The 23,279-nt window shown below is 32.3% G+C and overlaps 1 protein-coding gene across 1 annotated transcript in view; it reads left to right on the forward strand.

The window, feature by feature from the left end:
- LOC126781305 (zinc finger protein Gfi-1b) overlaps positions 1-23,279 on the forward strand; it is a 55,317-nt gene that overhangs the window by 5,502 nt on the left and 26,536 nt on the right. The window contains exon 2 of the mRNA XM_050506232.1: positions 17,230-17,349. Coding sequence (XP_050362189.1) covers positions 17,230-17,349 — 120 coding nt within the window. The remainder of the gene's footprint in view (positions 1-17,229; positions 17,350-23,279) is intronic.

The raw sequence follows: 23,279 nt of genomic DNA on the forward strand, positions 1-23,279 counted from the left end.
ATATGATATATATATTTTTAACCTTATCTAAGTAGATAATTTGAGCCTAATCCAAAATATATGTGTTTGCAAGAACTGCTTATTAAATATCATATTTGCTATTTAAAAAAAAACAAAATAGGAAAGCGCGATTAAAGTACAGTACAGCGCCATCTCTAGAGCGTAAGATTAAACCTTATGATTTTAAAGTTTTTATTTTTATTTTAAAAGCGAAGATAATGTTTATATGAGACGTCAACTCTTTTTAATCTTACTATACGACTTCGGCGCATCATAGTACCTATCGATTTTTATGCGCAGAAGTAATCACTTCACACGTGTATCCGTATAAAAAAAAACTTTCAAATTAGTAGTTAATAAAAAACCCTTTCAATAAACCCAAGCAAGTCATTTATACGCATGTTAATATAAAGTAAAACTCTAACGAAGTTTTCTATAATTCAAATCTCTAAGTCCAACTGTGCAAGTCACAACTTGAACGTTTTGTGAAATTCAGAAATCTGTAAAATAATTATTACTCGTACTTTAGAATTGTCATTCTACGAGATTAAATTTAATGTAAACCATACCGTACCACGGTTTCGGAATGAAGAATCTGCCTAGTAGATAATAGAAACTGAATTTGATTACAAATCAAACAAATTACTATGTACACAATATTTTTTCATGTCCTGCATGGAAATTAACGAATTTTAAATAATGATGTAAGAAACTTGGTGCCATAAGTTTATTATACAATGATTTCCACTGTTGACGACCTTTCAATACACATAATATAGTTTTTGATGTATTGTGACGCAACTGTAAGTATTCCTGCTTTATTAAAACACACCGTAGTGAGCTCTGGGCTTGAAGATTACAATCTTCACTCTCTCAATCAGCTCACGTGTTCCCCTCCTCTTACAACCCGGGTTCCTTCAAACGAGGCGTGAAGAGGCATCTTGCGGGCCGGCAAGGCGAAGGCGGCTAGTGCAGAACGTTTTTCCCGTCTGTACTGGCCGTCGTCGCGTTTGAACTCTGCTACCACTTACCATCAGGTGGAGTAGAGTCATTTGCCCTCCCGGCGAATATAAAAAAAAAGAAAAAAAATCCGAATTAAGTCTTATTTGAATGAAAACAATTTCAAAATTAGTAACGATTAAGAAAATAAAATGATGTAATGCAAATAAAACAAAAAAAATAAATAAACAAAAATATCATTATCGAGCAATCGGTTATGTCATGTTCTGTTAGTTGTTTTAATTTTCTTCGCGTACGCTGCGAAGCTGTCCTGTTAAGAATTTTCTCCCTATTTTACCATGGAATCAAAGGTTATTAAACGTTCTATTTTCAAAGAACACAAGAACCGTGCGCAGTCGTGCGTAATAAATAATAAATCGCAATCACAAGACTGTAATCTGTACAGAAAACAATTAATATTATAAAAGAAACATTCGTAATCCCATCGAACATAATTCCCCGGGACGAGACATCTGATCCCGGTTATAATCGGATTTGTCTGATCGAACACCGGCTATTATTGAATTTGTCCGTTGTTCCTCTATATTACTGGCAACATTGATTTTTAATGTGATTGCATATATATGTAAGGATAATTTTATTATTTCTACTTATTAAAACGTTATTGTTTCTAAATCGAAATCGAAAATAAAATCGAATGTTTTACAAGTTTTTTATTAGAATTGATATGAATCAATTCCAAAATTAAAAAAAAACAAACGACACGTTTCGAACCAGCCTATTTAAAAACAATAACGTGTTATTTAGTAGAAATATTTAAATTATATTTTTTTTTAAGTTCGTCATTGATTACTTTGAAAATAAAATTAGAAGTATAATTTTTAGTGAATCATTTCAATACGAAAGGGTTTTATTTCTTTCACGTGGAGTGAGTTGCGTGCTCTTATATTTTTTTATTATTTATTTAAGCACTTGTTGGAATTGTTATATTTTTTGTCTTCTTTTTATGAACTTTATTTGTCATAAAAGATAATTGATAATTTGTCAATGTCACATGTAATAAAATATATATTTCTAGATTATAATGATTAAAATTTTTTTTATTTTTTTAGCAACATTTATTAGTAAGACCGTAACCTTTTGAAACGTCATACTGTTGTACACACATATAGCACACTTTTTTTTTTTAACCAAAGTTTTATAACTTTTTTTTGGTTGTTTTTTTTTCTTTTTATTACTAGTAAACATATATCCAGTGTATTGTTAAATATATATAACGAAATATTTTAACGAAGTGTTCATACCTTTCCCGTAATTGTCTAAAATAAAAGAGAGACGAAATCCGAAGCAAAATTCGCCTTTCCTCATACATCCTCTGATTTGGGCGCTTCCATCCATCATCAAAATGGTAATCCAATTTCGTGTTCGAACTAGGCACCCTAAATGAATTAACGGCGACACGCGCCTCTATTATTGGTCTAACCGATTTATTTCTGACATCGCAACTGTTGTGGAAATGTCGAATCGATCCATTGCGTATGTTGAAAGTATTTAAATCGAACGCGGTACATACAATTAGCTTAATATAATTTTATTTTATCTAACAAAATAAATCTTTATCAACCAGTAAACATCATTATTAATATATTTACATATATTGGTATATACATAACAATATAGAACGTTTTATATACACAATCCTTCCTATATATATCCTAGGTAGGGCTTTGTTCAGGCTAGATTCGTTGGATATCACCTACTCAACATTGAGTCTACCTGCAAACTTCTATACCATACAGTAACAGCCTGTTAATGTCCCACTGCTGGGCTAAGGCCTCCTCTCCCTTTTTGAGGAGAAGGTTTTAGAGCTTATTCCACCACGCTGCTCCAATGCGGGTTGGTAGAATACACATGTGACATAATTTCAATGAAATTAGACACATGCAGGTTTCCTCACGATGTTTTATACCATATTCGAGCTTAAAGGATAAGTGAGTCAGTGTAATTATACAAGGGATATACCCCTACATATTCTATTGTAGGTGGTGCATTGACGATTTAAGAAGTATACATGATTGCAGCATCAGCGTCTGTCTGTTAGGGTGACCGCAAACCATTATGTGTCTAATATCAGTCCTAAAAGCGCTACAGCTCTACACAATATTAACAGTCTCATCAATATCGAGCTGATCGCATAAATACAATATAATAGTTAGTTCAAGATAGTTATTATGGAAGTAGAGTTACGTTGAAACGTGTACACAGTGACGCGATCAAGCATAGAGCAAAATAACAGCAAGCCAGCTCTCTCGCAGTCAACACATGGTGTGACAAGACGACACTAAAGTCGCATGTCCTTGGCAACATCCTACATCCGCTTCTCACACTCAGCGTCCACGCATTAAATCTTAATGCGTAATAAAAATTAAAAGTTTACGACTGTCAATCACACCGATATGTATGATTTTCTTTGAGAACATCACGAAAGAAGAATGACCCTTATGATTTGAATAGAATATTTCATGACGTTTTTTATTATCTTTTTTTTTAAAGCAAGCAATAAAAAAAGCCGTTTTTTATGAATTACTAAATTCCTATATCCCCCTCCAATTAAGCATACAGGTTGTATTAGGTGGAGCGACGTATAGGAATATTACTTTTTTTTTAAAGCAAGCAATAAAAAACGGGAAATGCTTACAGGTTGTATTAGGTGGAGCGACATACATCAAAAGGTCTGGATAGAACCTGTGACTTTTACATCGCTAGGCGGCTGTGAAGCACTGCGCTATTGACGCTTTAAATTATCATTTACTTTGTCTCGCTAAAGATGTGGTAATTGTATATAAGCTTGAAATTACAATATAAATAATACTTATGAGTATATTCGAAATGTTTATAACATTTTATTTACCTTTCCTCTTCTAAGCATATATCGCAGATTTACAATTTTCAAACAAATGTAATTTATATGTCATCGGTTTAGAATAAAAATTCTAAAGAGAAGAATCAACGGTGAATTTCTACTTTTTCATGAATAATTATAAGCCATTATAGCAACAAAGGTTTTAACTTGTTCATTTGTTAATCTTACTAATACTATAAATGCGAATGTGAGTTTGTTACGCTTTCACTTCTTAACTAATCAACAGATCTTCATAAAATTTGGCAATAGAAAGTGTATTCAGTATGTCAGTGGAAGAAGTCGCGTTCGTAAATTATATTTATATTGTTCAACTTACATTTTTGATGAGAATTATTATTATTTTGATGAAATTATTTATAGCTTAAATATAATGTCATTTTTTATCTTCATTCTCTCCGCAAACGTAATCCGCATTAAAAATATCACAAAGGTATAAAAAAGCAAACCAAAGAAACATTTTTCAGTACTAATTCCTTCACTCAAGGCATCTCGCTCTGATTACGCTCGCGACGATGAGAAGATTCCACCCATTAGGGTAATGGCACACACGTGGCGTAAATCCCTTCGCGCACAAAAGGCGATTTGCTGCCCAAATTCATTATTAATGGGCCCTTTGAAGCTGCGGTCCGGAGGAGATGATTAGTTGATTGCGAGGATTTTTAGGAGTTAGAGTGACAAAGCTTGAAGCTGCTAATTTTAAAGATATGTTAAACTTAACAATAATTAATTATCTTCATTTAGGATAAAAAATTAAATATCTAGAATCAGCCCTTAAATAAAACTTAAAAATGACATACAAATTATGTGATTAAGCTGAAAAACATTACAATATAAGGTATTATCTAATGGTATACTATTATGTAACATTAAAATTTCAACAATGAATCATTCCATGCGTAGCAATAATTAAAGTGATTTCAAATTAACAGGATTCATTAAAATTGATCACGAAATGCCAATTTTCATTGTAGGGAATACAACACGCCCAAAACGACGTACCATCCATCTCGCCTATGACCCAACAACTCTAAATCTTAACCCTATTAGAATCTTCCTGTCGGCGAATTAGGTTGTGAAATGAGCGGCCGACATCAAACGTCGGCGACTCTCTGACCAATGACTGGAGCGATGTTTCAACATGAATCATAACTGCCAATGGAATTGATTGAAATGCTTCTGTTGTCGATAATTGTCGTACTCGTTGTTCTATTTGTATTGTAATATGTTTGTGATCATTTTAAACATTCTGCTTGGGGTTTTCATTAATATTACACGCTATTATCTATTTTTCGGCGAAATTGGTGTCTTAATTTATAATAATATTTAAACGAAATATTAAAAGAACTATTAAGATTCGGATAGATTATTTTATCAAGAATAATACTATTTCTTGTAAAATTATTATAATCGATTTTCTTTTAAGCTTCGCTTCTAGTTAATGAAGATAGCGAGTAAAGTATTGATAATGCGCGATGACTTTGACCTCAATTCGCCCAAGCGTTGTCTCACGGGATTTGGTTTCAGAAATGATTTTATTATAACACCACTTGTGCTCCTGACCTTAACAATAGTTGTGAGACATAGTTCAGTAAAATTATTTAGAGCTTTTGAAAAGAATAACATTTATAAAGCGAGCAAAAATTATAACATCATTGATTTTTCTGAACCTTTTAATATTTCGGTTAAAGACCAAGAATTCAAATTGTATATAAAAAAATAGACGGCAAATGATAAAAAGAATAAGGTAAGAGAAAATGTAATTGCCGAATCGGAGAAAGAGAAGACAACAGTTTCCCTGGTAAGAACAGGCAGACAAACAATTGCGTCCAATTGAAATTCTGCCCTGAGAAAACATTCAATCACGCACAATTAACACCTCTTAACCCGTTCCGCCGTTCGCACGACAATCAGTCGAGCACAATTTAATTGTTTCTAAAACTTTTTTGAAGGTTTTGGCAAATTGGGACAACTCGCAGTGGAGCAGTAAATAGATTTACCAAAGAACTGCAGCGAATAAAACTATGAAAATCGTATATTCTATTTTCACCGCCGAAGATAACCAAATAATTGAAATATGATAATGAACAAGTAATTGAAATTAAACTTTTTTTTACTGCGTGATAAAAAACAATAGGTACTTTTTCGTTAGCGTTAACATTATCGCATACAGCATTAAACTAATTACATTTGCTGTCTATTTAATGAATTAACACGAAAATTACCATCGATTTAAAAAAAATAACTAAAAAACAAATGAGTCACAAAAACCATATTCACACAGAGACATTGATGAGCCACGATTTAATTCACAACTAGATCTTAGATCAATTAGAGCAGATGACAAACATTGTGAGTAAGCATGCGTAGGAGGCGTGTCGTGGGAACCTCAGCTAACTCTTGATTAGACGTGGGCTAGACGGATGGATTTTGCCAGAAGATGATTTGCGAAAAACTTTTCGGCTATTATCAAAGAGAATTGAACAGGCAGTTCGGTACCTTATCATGTTCAAAATTATTAATTAAATAAAAAAATATAATCAATACATTATTATAAATAAAACCGAAGATGCTTATATTTTCGAACAAAATTGATAACGGGGTTGAGAATTTCTAAAAAAAGGTTTATATAACAATATCAAATATAACAGGTCTATCAATAAAATGTGATGTTTTTAATATAAACTTCCACATGTATATTCTACCAACCCGCATTAGATCAGCGTGCTCCAATGCTTAGTAGCGTAGCTAGCGTAGCTCCAAACCTTCTCCTCAAAAAGGGAGAGGAGGCCTTAACCCAGCACAGCACAGACATTCACAGGCTGTTACCACCATAATATAAAATACAATTAGCTACAGCTCGGGTATTAAATTTGTACAAAAAATTAGGTTAAGAACTTCTGTAGAAGTTATATGAAATATTGCCTGATGTTTCAAATTTACTGGTGGTAGGGCTCTGTGCAAGCTCGTCTGGGTAGGTACCACCCACTCATCAGATATTCTACCGCAAAACAGCAATACTTGATATTGTTGTAATTACAGGCACAAGGGACATAAAATCTTAGTTCCCAAGGTTGGTGGCGCATTAGCGATGGTTGACATTTCTTACAATGCCAATGTCTAAGGGCGTTTGGTGACCACTTACCATCAAGTGGCTCATATGCTCATCCACCTTCCTATTCCATAAAAAAAAAATTTACACACAATTTGACCGTCTGACTGACTAAAAAAGAAACAGTAATATGCTAAGCACAATTAGTGACGTTATTAAAATTCAGATATATTTTCAAATATGTTTGAATTTGTCATAATTAGCAATTCAATGAGACCATATACTTTGTTGCCTAGCAAGATTATATGGTAAATATTAATTAAGCCCAACAATCAACAACTTCCTCTATTAACGCGATTGTGTTCACAGAAGAGATTAGGCATGAAACACTAGTATTAATTAAAGCAACATTGTTTAATAAAAATATCGAATATTCCGAAGTCAGGAAGGAGCGACCCGGCTGACCCCGTATGTTTCGCAAATAAAAAGTCTTGTTTGAGAAAATAAAGAGCCAGTGTGTTGGTTAAGATAAGAAGTACCTAGTAGACTGCGCGTCACCAAGATAATGAGAACGGTCAACAACGAACAGAAACAAAGATTCATGCATTCTTTGCCATTTATTATTGCAATAAGATATTCAAATTTTATCTTAAGTTTTATCATGTAATAGTTTTGTTATTTATATTGGATTAAATAAAACAGAAGAATTCACTCTTAACTTTTTTATTCATTTATTTTAAATTTCAAAGTACCTACACGTATTCAGTAATATGTAAACCATTTTCATCTTAATCTGTTTCATTATACAATGTTGACAAACAAATAGTCCAAGTTGGTGGTAATGTGTGATCATTTATCAGTAAAGCGATCTTGGCTTCCGTTTGAATTCTCTAGATTGTCATGAGTGGGTCGTTGTAGCCAATTATAATACGCTCCTGTACTGTGACCACCCAGGCTCCGTGTAATGAAACACTTGGATTAAAGAAAGATGAAATCTTTAGAGATGCTATCGATCTATAGATATTTATGCAAGATAAGTTGTTTTTTTTTTGTTTTGCTAAATATAAGTACGTAAATGTTGAAAATGAAAAACAAAACTGATAAATACGATATTATCAATTCCCTAAAACGTATTTAATATAAATAAAAGAAAAGCATAGCAACTAATTTCATTTTATTAACATTCCTTTAAGTTTTTTTTGTTCACTTCGAATTTTAAGTAGAAGAATTTACATTCGATATTAAGTCATAAAATTGTACTCATATTAATACAAATTATACGGCTCCATGACTTTATGCGAAGATATTTCATCGAACGGTTGCATACAGCACTTAACAGTGTCGAAATGAACAAAATATGCACGAGATATCTGTCCTTCGTTCAACGTAATAAGTAAGAAATTCCTCTGACTCTGTTATGATGATTTACGTTGTCAATTGTAATTCATTTGCTAATAATAATTCAATGAATGAACTCGGCCCCATTGATGGTGATGAACGGCCGATTGTCTCTTAACTAGGAGTAATATTGATATGCTCGGTACACTTTGATATTGATAGCCAAACTCGCATCACCTTCGTAGAAGTTTGACATTAACACATCTTACATTATTTTAAGAAAAAAAAAATGAAGTCAGATCTACTAAAAGGCAGGTTCAGATTATTGCTAATAGACAAGTCTATAATAATAAATAAATACCAAGTAGCTATTTGATTCCGTTTTGAAATACTGTCGTGTGTTCAACACCCCCCCCAAAAACAACTCTGAGTATCAAATCACCAAGCGAGATCAGTAATTAATTAATAATAAATTGGATTATATTTCGTTACTAATCTTGACTCATGGTTTCGTTTGCATATAATATTTATTACTGTTTTAAACTTTAGTAACTATTTTCTTACATATATGTATTAATTAGATTAATAAAAGAGTAATTTGTGGTTATTTTACATAATAAAATAATCATTTCGTAACCACATTCATCACTAATGCGTCATTATTATTATTATTTTACATCCATTCATAAATATACGGTAAATAACAGTCGAAATATTTAATTTATATTATTAATTTGTTTTAAATAATATGAACAATAAAATATTCATTCTAAGAATATTTTGTTTTCCTAATCAAATTCTGGAGTTAGATAAATTGATCAAACTTATTTATTTTATCAATGAATTTAAGAATTATATTATGTACTTACAGATAACGATGTAATATAAATATTTTTGAAGCCGAGATGGCCTAGTGGTAAGAACGCGTGAATCTTAACCGATGATCGTGGGTTCAAACCCGGGCAAGCACCACTGAATTTTCATGTGCTTAATTTGTGTTTATAATTCATCTCGTGCTTAACGGTGAAGGAAAACATCGTGAGGAAACCTGCATGTGTCTAATTTCATTGAAATTCTGCCACATGTGTATTCTACCAACCCGCATTGGAGCAGCGTGGTGGAATAAGCTCCAAACCTTCTCCTCAAAAGGGAGAAGAGGCCTTAGCCCAGCAGTGGGACATTAACAGGCTGTTACTGTATAAATATTTTATTCGATGCTATATATTTTTATTTATCATATAAATTTGTTATGGTTTAATTATGTTAACTATGAAATATTCTAACTTGATTGTTTGTTCTTATGATCCTTACGTGTTTGCATCACAAGCCTCTACTGCGAAACTTTAGAACAGCAATTGACAGTCACCTGATATCATCTCGTGTTAAACACCTATTGTCTGGATAAACATGAAAAAATTGCATCCGCTACGATAACAATTGCAATAAAGTCAATCGTAATTGAATGACCGATCACACGATCAACGGGAGTGGCATTATTTGAGAGGGCGCCACTGGCCCTGGCGCCGTCTGATAGACAGCTAAAGTCTGGCTCTTCACAGGAAACATAGCACCAAATAGTGCTGTCTTGCTCACGTAGCGGACACTTATTGCTTGAGTTCGTCAAAATATCGGTAAATATGAGACATTAAACCAATTTTATGAGCTCCTTCTGTGTTAACAGTAATAAATTTGATCCTCTGCGATAAATATTTGCATATGGCGCTTATGGATATGCGAATAATGGTGAATTAATACGGTTGCTTTAAAATCTTTATTAAGTACTTCAATTAAATTGTATAATACTAATTTTATAATGTGTTATAATGAAACTAAGTAAGTTAATATTGATAGCCAAATAATAAAAATCAAAATGTTTCAATAATAAAAATCAAAAGAATCCTGTGATAAAACATTTTTACGTTCATAATGCGTATTAATTTGTCAAAGTTTACAGTAGCATAAAATCTCTACGACACAGCTTTAAGCCACACAATATGTTATAAAACTGTTTGTTTCCTTATTATGATTTATTTATTATGTTTCAAAGCCGAGATGGCCTAGTGGTTAGAACACGTGAATCTTAACCGATTATCGTGGGTTCAAACCCGGGCAAGCACCACTGAATTTTCATGTGCTTAATTTGTGTTTATAATTCATCTCGTGCTCGACGGTGAACGAAAACATCGTGAGGAAACCTGCATGTGTCTAATTTCATTTAAATTCTGCCACACGTATATTCTACCAACCCGAATTGGAGCAGCGTGGTGGAATAATCTCCAAATCTTCTCCTCAAAAGGGAGAGGAGGCCTTAGCCCAGTAGCGGGACATTAACAGGCTGTACTGTAAGTGTTTTAAAATTTAATTTATATATTGCTCAATAGTCCGGAGATACAGTAAAATAAGTTAAGATATTTTGTTATAAGGATATGTCGCGCTGTATATTCGATGGATAGTCATCTTTAACTCATAACTTCATTGTTTTGGAGTGTTGCCTCTAACGTTACAATACGGAGTGTTGATTAATCTGGTCCTTCTTAGGAATACTATTTATAGATACAATATCAATTAACCTTTCTCCTTCATCGTTCTGATTCCGTCTTTCGTTAAGCGTCTTTGTTTACATTGTGAATTAGCGTTTTACTATCTTATTTTGTTAAATTTACATAATGTTATTGTGATTGATCTTATTGTTTAACTTGAGAGATTGATTAATCTCATTTTAATATATTTCATTCAATATGACATTTTTTACTTACGTTGTAAAAAAATATATTTGTTTTTAAAATTCAATTATATATTTTCGGTTTCACGGGTATTGTCCAAAGCAAGTTAATGAAAACCTGGAGTAAATAATAATTATTAATATAGAATGAGTATTGCGGCTTCTTCGCCGTCAGTCATTGCCAGAAGGAAGCCGTCCTTGAAAATGACGAAGATGTCAGGGACTCTCGCAAAATATGGCTCTATCGCTGCAAAAACTGTTGTTTCATTAAAATGCGAAAAGCACTGATGTACTGGTAATTCTTGGCGCATTCTTGCTGCGCCAGTATTTGTTGATTACATTTTGATCTACAGTGTATAAACACCCTTAAATACTGTAAAACTGTTTTCATCTTGTCTTTAGCTGTATTTGGTAACGTATAAAAGTATGGAAAACCACTAATTAAATCTTTTAATGTAATAAAAGTTCCAAATATATACGTAATTTATATTTTCAAACTCAAGATGTTATATTGAAGAGGTCTGTTTAAATTTAGGGTCTTGGCAGCACGCGACGGTATGGACTTGGCGTAAGTTAATAATGAAAGCGATATTGTATAAGAAATATGTAAAAAAGTATTCGAAAACTAAAACTTTAATAATTAAACTAAACATTAATTAAATTAGTTTATCTTTTTAGTTTAAAATATCTCTAACACCAATTATCTGAACATTTATTGTCATCAATTAAGGTTAACCTTTCAACACTAAGTATTATTACGGTAGACATCTACCGTCTACCGTCTTTTATTTTAGCGAGTGACAGATTATTATTAGCATTTACAAATTGAACTAAATCTAAAAAAAAACCGTGTTGTCCTTATTGTGATCTACTTAACAATGAAGTAAGTATAAAATATAAAAATATTATCTGGCTATTTGATTTTATGGTTATTTTTTACGGTTAAAGATCATGTGCCGAGTTCTAATCCAACACCTCAATAAAATTAATTAGATTTTTTTACAAAATTCATGTTTTATAAAGCCATGTTTATACTGTGACAAAGAGTGCACTAGTTTTTCATACATTTAATAATACATACAGAATAATATAGTTTTTATGATTTAATTCAGATTACTTTATATTTACAAATATATAAACTGTAAGCATTTGAACCAGAAGTGTAGCGACTGATAAATTAAAATTCAAAAATCGAACTAAATTAAAAATAACGAATCATCCTTAGTATCAAATGCTTTCTAAAGGAAACAATAGGTGCTATTAATATAACTTCACTTAAATTCTACAATTAAGATTTCTTTATTAATAGTAATTTTAAACAAACTGATCAGTAAGCATCATTTGTACCAAAACATAACACAGGAAGCAGTGATACAATTGGCGCTGCGAGCGACAAATTAGCGCTGCGCCCGCGCCGGACGCCGGTCATTGATTCTTGAACAGTGTTGGCGCCGTTTAGACCGCTTTGCTTTTAACATTTTTATTTCCTGAACCCCTGACTCGTGATACATCTATGATTCATAGATGAATGAAGGTCAGTGTGTCAATTTTGTATGTTATGAGTCAATTGTACAAATTTTGTAGTTATATCTGCCATCTCGTATAGAAATTCTATCAAACTAATTATTATGTAATTTATACATTTTTTTTAACAATGTAACAATTTAATTTGTTCCCGGTTCTTTTAAGTAGAAGGAAGTAGCACTTGACGATACAAAAGTACTTGTAGAAGTCTGTTTGAAAAAAAAAATTATTTTTGTATTATACCGTAATACCGTACCGTAACAGCCTGTGAATGTCCCACTGCTGGGCTAAAGGCCTCCTCTCCTCGTTTTGAGGAGAAGGTATTGGAGCTTATTCCACCACGCTGCTCCAATGCGGGTTGGTGGAATACACATGTGGCAGATTTCAGTGAAATTAGACACATGCAGGTTTCCTCACGATGTTTTCCTTCACCGTATAGCACGAGATGAATTATAATCACAAATTAAGCACATGAAAATTCAGTGGTGCTTGCCCGGGTTTGAACCCATTATCATCGGTTAAGATTCACGCGTTCGTACCACTGGGCCATCTCAGCTATCAGCCATCTCGTATAGAAATTCTATCAAACTAATTATTATGTAATTTATACATTTTTTTTAACAAAGTAACAATTTAATTTGTTCCCGGTTCTTTTAAGTAGAAGGAAGTAGCACTTGACGATACAAAAGTACTTGTAGAAGTCTGTTTGAAAAAAAAAATTATTTTTGTATTATGAAAAATATAAATATATTAAATATTTTTATAGCTTTGTATTTTGCATTTGATTTCGATTAGAACGTAACATTTTTTTTACAGTTGTATAAGAAAGATTATTTACTTAAAAAAAATTTGTATTAGTTATACAAACCAGGCTTTAATACAATAATTAACCTAAATACTATTTCAGTTGAATTGAATCTCAATGAGATATTATTGTAATTTTTCATCAAAATTTATATAATCCATGATTTTATACAATCGTCACGGTTTTTAATTGTACACAAAACTGACTGTATACAAAATCCATGTAACAACAATTAAATTGTTATTATAAAATCTTGTTCAATCCTGCTATTCAGTACTAATAATATTTTGTCTTATTGTGTAAGTTTTGCAACTTAAGGTAACATTGAAAAAATACTCCAAGAAAACATTTGAAATAAGTAATTATAGTAATTATTACAATAGTAACAATATCAATAAAATTAATTTACTTAAAATATTATTTATACGATTGTACGACAAAGATTATATTGTATAAAAATATTATGTAAAAATGTATAAAAATACCAATAAACTGAATTCTTAAATTAAATGTATGTAACTATATTAATTATGATAGGGAGCGCTAGAAGGTCCCACATTACCTTGAATAGGTCCTAATATGATTTCTTGTTGAAGAATAAACTTAAAAAGAAGAATAAAGTCAAACCCTGACATACTACCATAATTCTACATTAGTGACCCGAGTCCGCCGCGCTGGCGCCATCGAATCGCTCTCTTCCTCGAGGATGCAGCACTGATTGTCCTTGCTCTTATCATCCTTATCCTGTTTCGAAATGTCCGTCCGTTACTCGATTAATCTTTTATAAAATTTCTTAAGAAAAATAAAATTTCAGTTATATAACGACAATTCTTTTAATATTTTTTAAATCGAATGAATATTAAAATATTCTCAATACATGTAGGAACTTGTAAATGGTGACATGTAAATCTTTCATTGCTGTAGTAAGGCCTCGAATGTTTTCGAGACTTGGAGCTTATTCTATATAGATTTAGATAATATATACTAGATTTTGAAAATAATTAATCATTATGTTTGAATTTGACAAAATTGAATACCTTTGACAGTATCCTATCAAATACACGGTATTACACGCAATTAGACGCGATAAAATGTAATTAACTTGTCGGTTATCGTATGTCCGTAGCAGTGATTACATAAATGCGTCCCGATAATAATTATCTTTGAATTTTTTCGTGTATTGGTATTTATCGTTTTTATTTAAAATCAATAAAATGGAATATTTTTCCGCTTAGTGAAATACTTTTGTTTCAATCTAACTAGTTAAAACCAGATGTAACCGCTTCATATGATTTATGGTACACTTTATTAGAAAAAATACGTATAATTTAACGTTTTCTTTTTATTTCAATTAAATCTTTTCAAATATTACACGAATATTAATTGTTAAACCAAGTTATATTCAACGTACGTTAATTTATTTTTTATAGAAAGACAGTCAAGCAAATGGTTAACTACCATTTGCTTGACTGTCTTTACCTGACGGGTAACGGTTACTGAGTTAGTAACCGTTACCCATAACTTTCAAATTTTAACAAAATTTAACCATCCCTTACACCACCAATGCGCCACCGACCGTATGAACTAAATGTTATCACTCCTGTGGAAAAGAGCAACTACTGAGTTTCTAGCCGGTTTTCGGTAGAATCTACGTTCCGAACTCTTAGTAGTTTTGACAATTAATTGAATACTGTAATATGTTGATCAAAAGTGCTTATAAGTGTCAATTTGAACTTTATACTTACTTACTTGCCATACAAAATATAATACCATTCATAATACAAAATAAAACACAGAAACTTTGTTTTTGTGTTTCTTCACTTTCGCGAGTATAATATCATTAAGGATTCAAGTAGGATTAAGTAGAAAAATGTTACGTGCAGATTATAAAAAATGTATAATGATTTAATAATCTCAGCTTATCTTACGTTATCAAAAGTAGTAAAATATTTTGATAATAAATCGATCTTTTATTGAAAATTATCTGAGCTGAGTACAACGCTTCATATCACATTTATATATTCCACAAAATTATTTTTTTAGAATATTTACTAAGTAATTTATTAAACTGTGAAGTACAACAAGGCTTTTATATAGGTATATATTGTGAAATATGTATATAGGAAAAATAAAAGCAGCGCGCGGTATATTTAGTGCAAGTTGCTTCGTGCTTTGCACGGTTTTAGCGTCATTTACGCCAAAGATACTTTTGTACGCGCTATCAACAATATTTCCTCTGAACCTCTGAACTGAAATAGTAATAAGATCGATCTTATCACAAATACCTTTACTGGTGGTAAGGTTTTGTGCAAGCCCATCTGGATAGGTACCACCCGCTCATCAGATATTCTACCGCAAAACAGCAGTACTTGTTATTGTTTTGTACCGGTGTGAAGGGTGATTGAGCCAGTCTGATTACAGGCACAAGGGACATAACATCTTAGTTCCCAAGGTTGGTGGCGCATTGGCGATGTAAACGATGGTTAACATTTCTTACATTGCCAATGTCTATGGGCGTTAGTGACCACTTACCATCAGATGGCCCATATGCTCGTCCACCAACATATACTATATATATTTTTTATCTAATACATTTCTAAATTGCAAGCCTTCATTACTTTTCACACTTAATTAATATTTATCAGTAATATAGTTATTAGTTTTTCACAAAGGCCTCTTACCATCAGTAATCGGTGAGATCGTTTTAAGATGACATAAGATATGATAGATGGAGATAACATATAATAGTTTCTATATACTTATGTGTTGTAGCTCACGAGTAGGATACTTTATTACCAGTAAAAAAATAGCTTAATCCAAAAGCAAAACTGTATCCGTATACGTCCTTTTGGCATAAAAAACATTAATTTATTTTGTTACTTTTTAACAAGTGCATATGTCATAAGTACTGATGATAATCAAGCTTGTAATCCATACGAAACAAGTTGTAATCTGCTAATCTCAAGTCCCACCCATATAAAATTGAGTGATTCACTGCTTTTAATTGTTGGATGAAAAATACGGAAGGGCGTATTACAGTAGCTTGTGTATATTTTAGGTTTAATTAATTGTCATTTGAATAAAGTTGATTCATTAAATATTTTCGAGTGAACAATTCGATGCGAATGAGTGTATTCGAAATCCTGCCACATGTGTATTCTACCAACCTGCATTGGAGCAGCGTGGTGGAATAAGCTCCAAACCTTCTCCTCAAAAGGGAGAGGAGGTCTTAGCCCAGCAGTGGGACATTAACAGACTGTTACTGTTGAGTGTATAGGCTAAGCGCAAGTTTTGGTAACTTGTGCTTAAGGACTGGAACGACCAGTAGGGGTCCACGAGGATTTTAAGCAAAGGTCACATATTCTGATCTCTAAACTCTGGCTCTCAAAAACCATAAGAGCCATTTTTAGATGTTAAGGTAAACATTATAGAAATATTGGATAGTAATTTAAGTCTTAGTTATTATTATTATTAGTTCCTTATCTACAGTGGAGTAGCAAGGTAAGGAAAGTTCTAAATCCTTTTCCTTAAGTTAAGAAAACGTCATCATCATATCTACTGGTGGTAGGGCTTTGTGCAAGCTCGTCTGGGTAGGTACCACCCACTCATCAAATATTCTACCGCAAAACAGCAATACTTGATATTGTTGTGTTCCGGTTTGAAGGGTGAGTGAGCCAGTGTAATTACAGGCACAAGGGACATAAAATCTTAGTTCCCAAGGTTGGTGGCGCATTGGATATGTAAGCGATGGTTGACATTTCTTACAATGCTAATGTCTAAGAGCGTTGGTGACCACTTACCATCAGGTGGCCCATATGCTCGTCCGCCTTCCTATTCTATAAAAAAAAAAAAAAACATGTTACTTATTAATCAAGCATATATTTATACAGTTGGTTTTTTGTTCTCAGGAGTATCAGCTAGCGAGGCGCTTAGAAACGGTCTATGCCAGTCACTGTGGTCGCCGGTGACGCGCCACGAGCCCCGCGTTGCTTCTCCGCCGCAACAAATAGACAGCTATCCGATCAGAGGTAAGACAACATACCAACATATTTTTTGGCTATCTAATAGAAAGATTCATAAGCAATAAAATATATTAAAACTGCCAAATCCACACCCATCGGCGACCAAAGGCTTCGATATTTAATATAAAATCTCATAAGCACGTAGACCCTCACTGAATTTCCAATAACATTGGGCGTCAAATCCCACGGCTTCAGATTTGGGCTGACATATCTTATCAGACCGACAGCGCGTATCGCTCGGCAAAATTACGTTTGTTTTATGACTCTGATTTGCCGGCGGCAGCGACAAAGCTGATACCGATATGAATATCGACAGTTTAAACGTTCGTGTTATGATGGTTGTAATTCATATATCGAACACAAATTTTGATATCGATGATAAGGGGATCGTTGACAAAAAAATTAAGTATTTTCGAACTGAGAAACATGCGACCAATTTAAATAGTACATAACTAACAGGATATTGGTGTAAGAATTCATTACAATTTAAATGATTACGATTCTTTTCTAAAATCACAAGTTTATTTTAATTGTTCATTGTCGCGAGTAAATGCGAAAAAAGAATGCAAATATATTTTGGGTAATTTGATACAAAATTCCACCTAGAAAGTAATAATGTCGTCAAAACAAAATATTAGCTTTATTTGCTGACTCTCCTCTGCCCTCGTCTTGGCACGTTGTAAATCGGATTTGGACATGTGTACCCTTGTAAGCAAACATTAGTATACAAGATAACGTTGCGTCGTGTTTGAAATGTATGGATTGTCTAACATTATGACCGTTTCGGAGAATTAGTTCTATTTTACTTTTCACTCCAATAAAATGCACAAATATTAATTTGTATTTTATTTTAAATGGTAACAATATATTATCATATTATGCATGTATATTTTCTCAAAATGATTCTATTCCACCCCTCAAACGAGTGTCAATTTGAATGAAATTAGCCTGCATATCTGATATTTTACAAGCCCAGTCCTGAAGCACTTTAAACATAAGGTGACCACAATGCTCGATCAATCAAATGTTGTCCATTCGTGCACGCCAAGTCCCGTCAATATTTGCCAAGTGGCTACAACGTCACGACATCGCCCCACAATTTTATTTGCCCTGTTATTCACGTTTCTGTTTGGCCAAGTGTGGCCAAGTCGGCAAAGTTACATTATCCTCTTGTTTAAAGTTCGCGTGACTTAGCGCTATGACAATTGAATTCTGTGTGCCTCATGAATTGTTGAGGGTTTCGTGATTGTTCCGGCATACTGTCACTTCTTGGAACCTTGGCTTACTTATCGCAATTAAAATTACTTTTGTCATTTACAACGACTTTGAAAAGCTGAGTTGGTGAAAAGCAGAGACGTGTAGTTACATGATAGTTGTTTATTAATTATCTTTCATCTTGGCATATATCATTGTAGAGGAAGTGATTTTGACGCTTATATACATATATAAAAACAGTTCAAGTTCGAATTAATCTGACACATATAAATTTTATATCCTAAAGTTACGCACACTATAATATTATAGAATCTGTTCCTAAACTTTATATAACATTGTTGGTTTTAAATGTTTGGTTAAGGTATAGTTAATATTTCATATGTCTATGGGTGGTGGTGATAACTTACTATTAGGTCTATTTGCAAGTACGATATTATAAAGAAAATGTACAACAATGTAAACATACGTTGAAAAACTCATTAACACCAAAACCTTGTTAAGTGATGATAATCACAAATCTAGGCGCACGCTTAACGATTATTGAGGCAGAATTTAATCTCAAAGACGCCGCGAGCGACATTTCGTCAATGTTTACAAACAAACAGACTTAAATCTACCATTGAATACATAATTACAATTCCAAATTCAACCTTATGACGCAGTCATTACGACATGTGAATTAATGTTTGATGGAATCATTAAATTGTTTAGTGTTACAAACATGAACCGTGCTATTGTTTCAGCAAATAATTCGTGGAAACATTGGAGAGAAATCGGGGCGCACACAAAGGTGCCGCCGAGATAGTGTAGGCACCACGACCTCTGATTAAATCTTATCATACTAATATTATAAATGTGAAAGTTTTTATTTGTCGCGTCGTTACGTCAAAACAGCTAAATTGAAATTTTGGCACAGAGATAGATTATGTCATGATAGGATGTATAAATAATACTTATTTAAACGCAAATTATGAATTTTCACTAAAACTTAATGTACCCTTGAATTTGACAATAATAACTTAAACAAAAACCAATCTAGTTTAGTATCAAAGTAACATAATAAAACCATATTTTATCACAGATAAATAATTTTAATTAAATTAGGAAAAACGACATTTATAAAAAAATAATATCCAAAAGAGTTTAAAATTTATTTTAAAACCAAAAAAAGTGCAAATATCGACAGCATCGATTTTAGGATTTAATAATATCAGTGACGTACCATTTGCTGACAAAGCCAGAACTCAGGGCGTGACCGTAATCCCGCACTCCATATCACTTGAAGATCGTCTGATGTCGCCGCTAAGACCTGATTTATCTTACATATCACCAAAACTGCTGTCAATGCAAATACTTGTCTTACTGATGTAGGAGATTGAGATTAGTGACGTATTGTGTGACGCATATTTTTTGAGATATAATAGAAAAGATTTGAAAGGTGACAACTTCAATCAAATTAATCTAAAGACTATATTTATGGATTTCAATATCTGCTTCATTCATACTAATATTATAAAGCTGAATAGTTTGTTTGTAGAAAGATATTATGTAACCTTTGTCTGTTCGTCCATTTACTGCGGAAGGTTATATATTATATTATAATGTCACGGAGGGGAACCGTTTCGTTTAAAGCGAGTGAAACTGTGATGAGCAGCTAGTATTGTATATTATTAATTACTGCTTCGTTAGTCATATAAGGCCGCAGATCTCGAGGTCTTCACTGGTGGTAGGGCTTTGTCCAAGCTCGTCTGGGTAGGTACCACCCACTCATCTGATATTCTACCGCAAAACAGCAGTATTATGGTATACTATGGTATTGTTGTGTTCCGGTTTGAAGCGTAATTGAAAGAGTCAGTGTAATTACAGGCACAAGAGACATAAAATCTTAGGTCCCAAGGTTGGTGGCGTATTGGCTATGTAAGCTATGGTTAACATTCCTTACAATGCCAATGTCTAAGGACTTTGGTGACCACTTACCATTAGGTGGTGGATATGCTCGTCCGCTATCCTATTCTATATAAAAAAGGTCTTCGTTTCAAACCCCAGGTCGAGTCAATAAAATGTCATTGAATTTTTCAGTCAGTTGACTTCTTCACGTAATTTATAAGCGGTTTACATAATTTTTAAAATAAAAACAAACGCATAGTTAGGAAATATGTATGTGTTGTATTTATCAATGATTTAGTGCAAAACAATATAACATTTTTACAACAGAATATTAGTTTTAATCTAGGGTTTATTATTTTTGCGTCACTTCCTGAGCGAAACGGTAAAGATAAATGGATAATATAGATACAGTTTTACGCTAATCTTGAGACTAACCTTCAGAATATAGCTTTGATTAATGCCCAGTGGAAGGATTAAGTGAGAAATCCATTTGATTAGACCCGAGGTTTGCGATAAGCATGATTTTCGGTGTACCGCGAACAAAAGACGAATCGAGTACAATTTTATAAACTGATTAAAGAGGATTTTGTTTTTTTATGATTTAACGATAATGGTAGTTTGTTTTTGTGTTTTTATTACGCTTTAAAGTATCCGATTCGGTTTCAAGGTCGATTAAGCAAGTTAAAAATTTTGTATTTAAAAATAAGCATCTTTGCTCACATTGTTGTTTGGAAGCTGTGATGAGCTTTAGCAGTATCAAATTTGTTTTCCAATTTTTTTTAATATTGATTATGGTCGCATTTCGACTACTGGATAAATAAATTACACAAAACATTCCCTATCTTAATGTAGAAATTTCAGGATTAAAAAAATATTTTTATTAAGTTCGAATTCATTGTAAATTGACATAACATTAAAAATTTAAAAATTGTTCACCATTTTAAGTTGATGACGTCATATGTCATTCAAGACTATTCTATCGAAACGAACATGGTAAATACAATATTCATCTCAATTTCGTTGAAATCATGAAGCATTTACATTAGAGGAATACGCACGTGCGATTCCAATCGGGATTTAAATACAAATGTGCGAGTGATTTACATAAACAAAACACACACATAATAAAGTATTACTTATTTAACATATTTCGTCATTTACGATCAAAGATTTGGTTAATCCAAATCGATAAAGGGGATTTAAAATGTTATTACGAATGATAAAAGACATTAAAAACGAATGATAACATTTGATTTATACGTTTTTTAATATAAATTCTTTGATAGCGCTATATTTAAATACATTGGTGTATCAAGTTATCGGGTATTATATGATTTTATATATATTTATGTATGTTTAATTTTTGTATTTGAATGAATTTAATAAATGTCACCTGTTTAATGAATCGCTTTTAATTATAGATAATTACGAGTGGTAAAGACCGTGATACTTTTGACCTTTTAAATATAGATATATTAAATGGCGCTTCCGATAACAATGAAAACTGTTTCGAACTTAAATATTATAAGTATATGTTTCGCTTAAAATATAAGTCCTAAATAAAATATTTTTATCAAATTCAAATTTATTTATTATTTTTGTCACATTTCATAATTGTTTACAGGCAAAGGTCGCATTCGTTTTCAACAAGATGTGAACTTAACATCTAAGAACTCATTTATGAATAATCATTTAGTAATACTTTATTATATATGTGTGAGTGATGTACAAAAGAACAACACATGCATTAACACAAGATGTAAGTGTCAGATGACAGCGTGGCAGTAGGGTCGTCATATAAAAAATGTAAAGTATATAAGCCTAGTCAATTGTACCATCGTAGTCACCGTAAATATTAATGTTTTATTCAGAGAACATATATAAACCATTTTAAAGCAACATTACACAAAATGGTGGGAAAAACACAGCCGCCTTCCAGCCTATCCGCGAATAAAGAATTATTAATGAAACATATTTCGTTATTTATCAATCAAATATAAGGAAACAGATTTGTTTTCGTCACATTTTATAAATGTTTACAAAATTTATTGAAAAAAAAATTAGGCAGATAATAGCAGTTAACGATCGCATTCTTCGCTTTATTAAATCAATATTTTTATTATTTTAAAGTTATTTCTTAACGACTTATTATCTTCCTTTTCGATTGCGCGCGATTACCTTCAGTATAAAAAACCCACGGAATTATTATAAATCACAATTCATCAGAAATTAAATGAAATTATAAAACGAGTAATGCAATTAAAATTTTCTAACACCAAACTCATCGATATGGGTCCAATGCACCCCAAGCACTCGTACTTTATTAAAAATGAAATGAAATTTGACACGCTCCCCATATAAGTCGGGATCATTGTTAAACATTTAATAACAACCTCTAATCCTGACTAACGATTTTAACGTGACTTTGCATTACTTAATTCTTAATTCAAATAATTACATCTCTAAAATAATATAAGTCTTTTTTAAATTTATTCTGGATGGTAAAAATATCTTATAGTTATATCGACATTTGTATAAAAGAAATAATTATATTATTTAATTCAAGTCGTTGATTTTGATATGTTGCTAATTATGTATACGGATTGTTGTAATTAATATTTATATATAATTTTGAAAGCCGAGATGGCCCAGTGGTAAGAACGCGTGAATCTTAACCGATGATAGTGGGTTCAAACCCGGGCAAGCACCACTGAATTTTCATGTGCTTAATTTGTGATTATAATTCATCTCGTGCTTTCCGGTGAAGAAAAACATCGTGAGGAAACCTGCATGTGTCTAATTTCACTGAAATCTGCCACATGTGTATTCCACCA

This window comes from Nymphalis io, chromosome 3, assembly GCF_905147045.1.
Source record: "Nymphalis io chromosome 3, ilAglIoxx1.1, whole genome shotgun sequence".
In the NCBI taxonomy this organism is placed as follows: domain Eukaryota; kingdom Metazoa; phylum Arthropoda; class Insecta; order Lepidoptera; family Nymphalidae; genus Nymphalis; species Nymphalis io.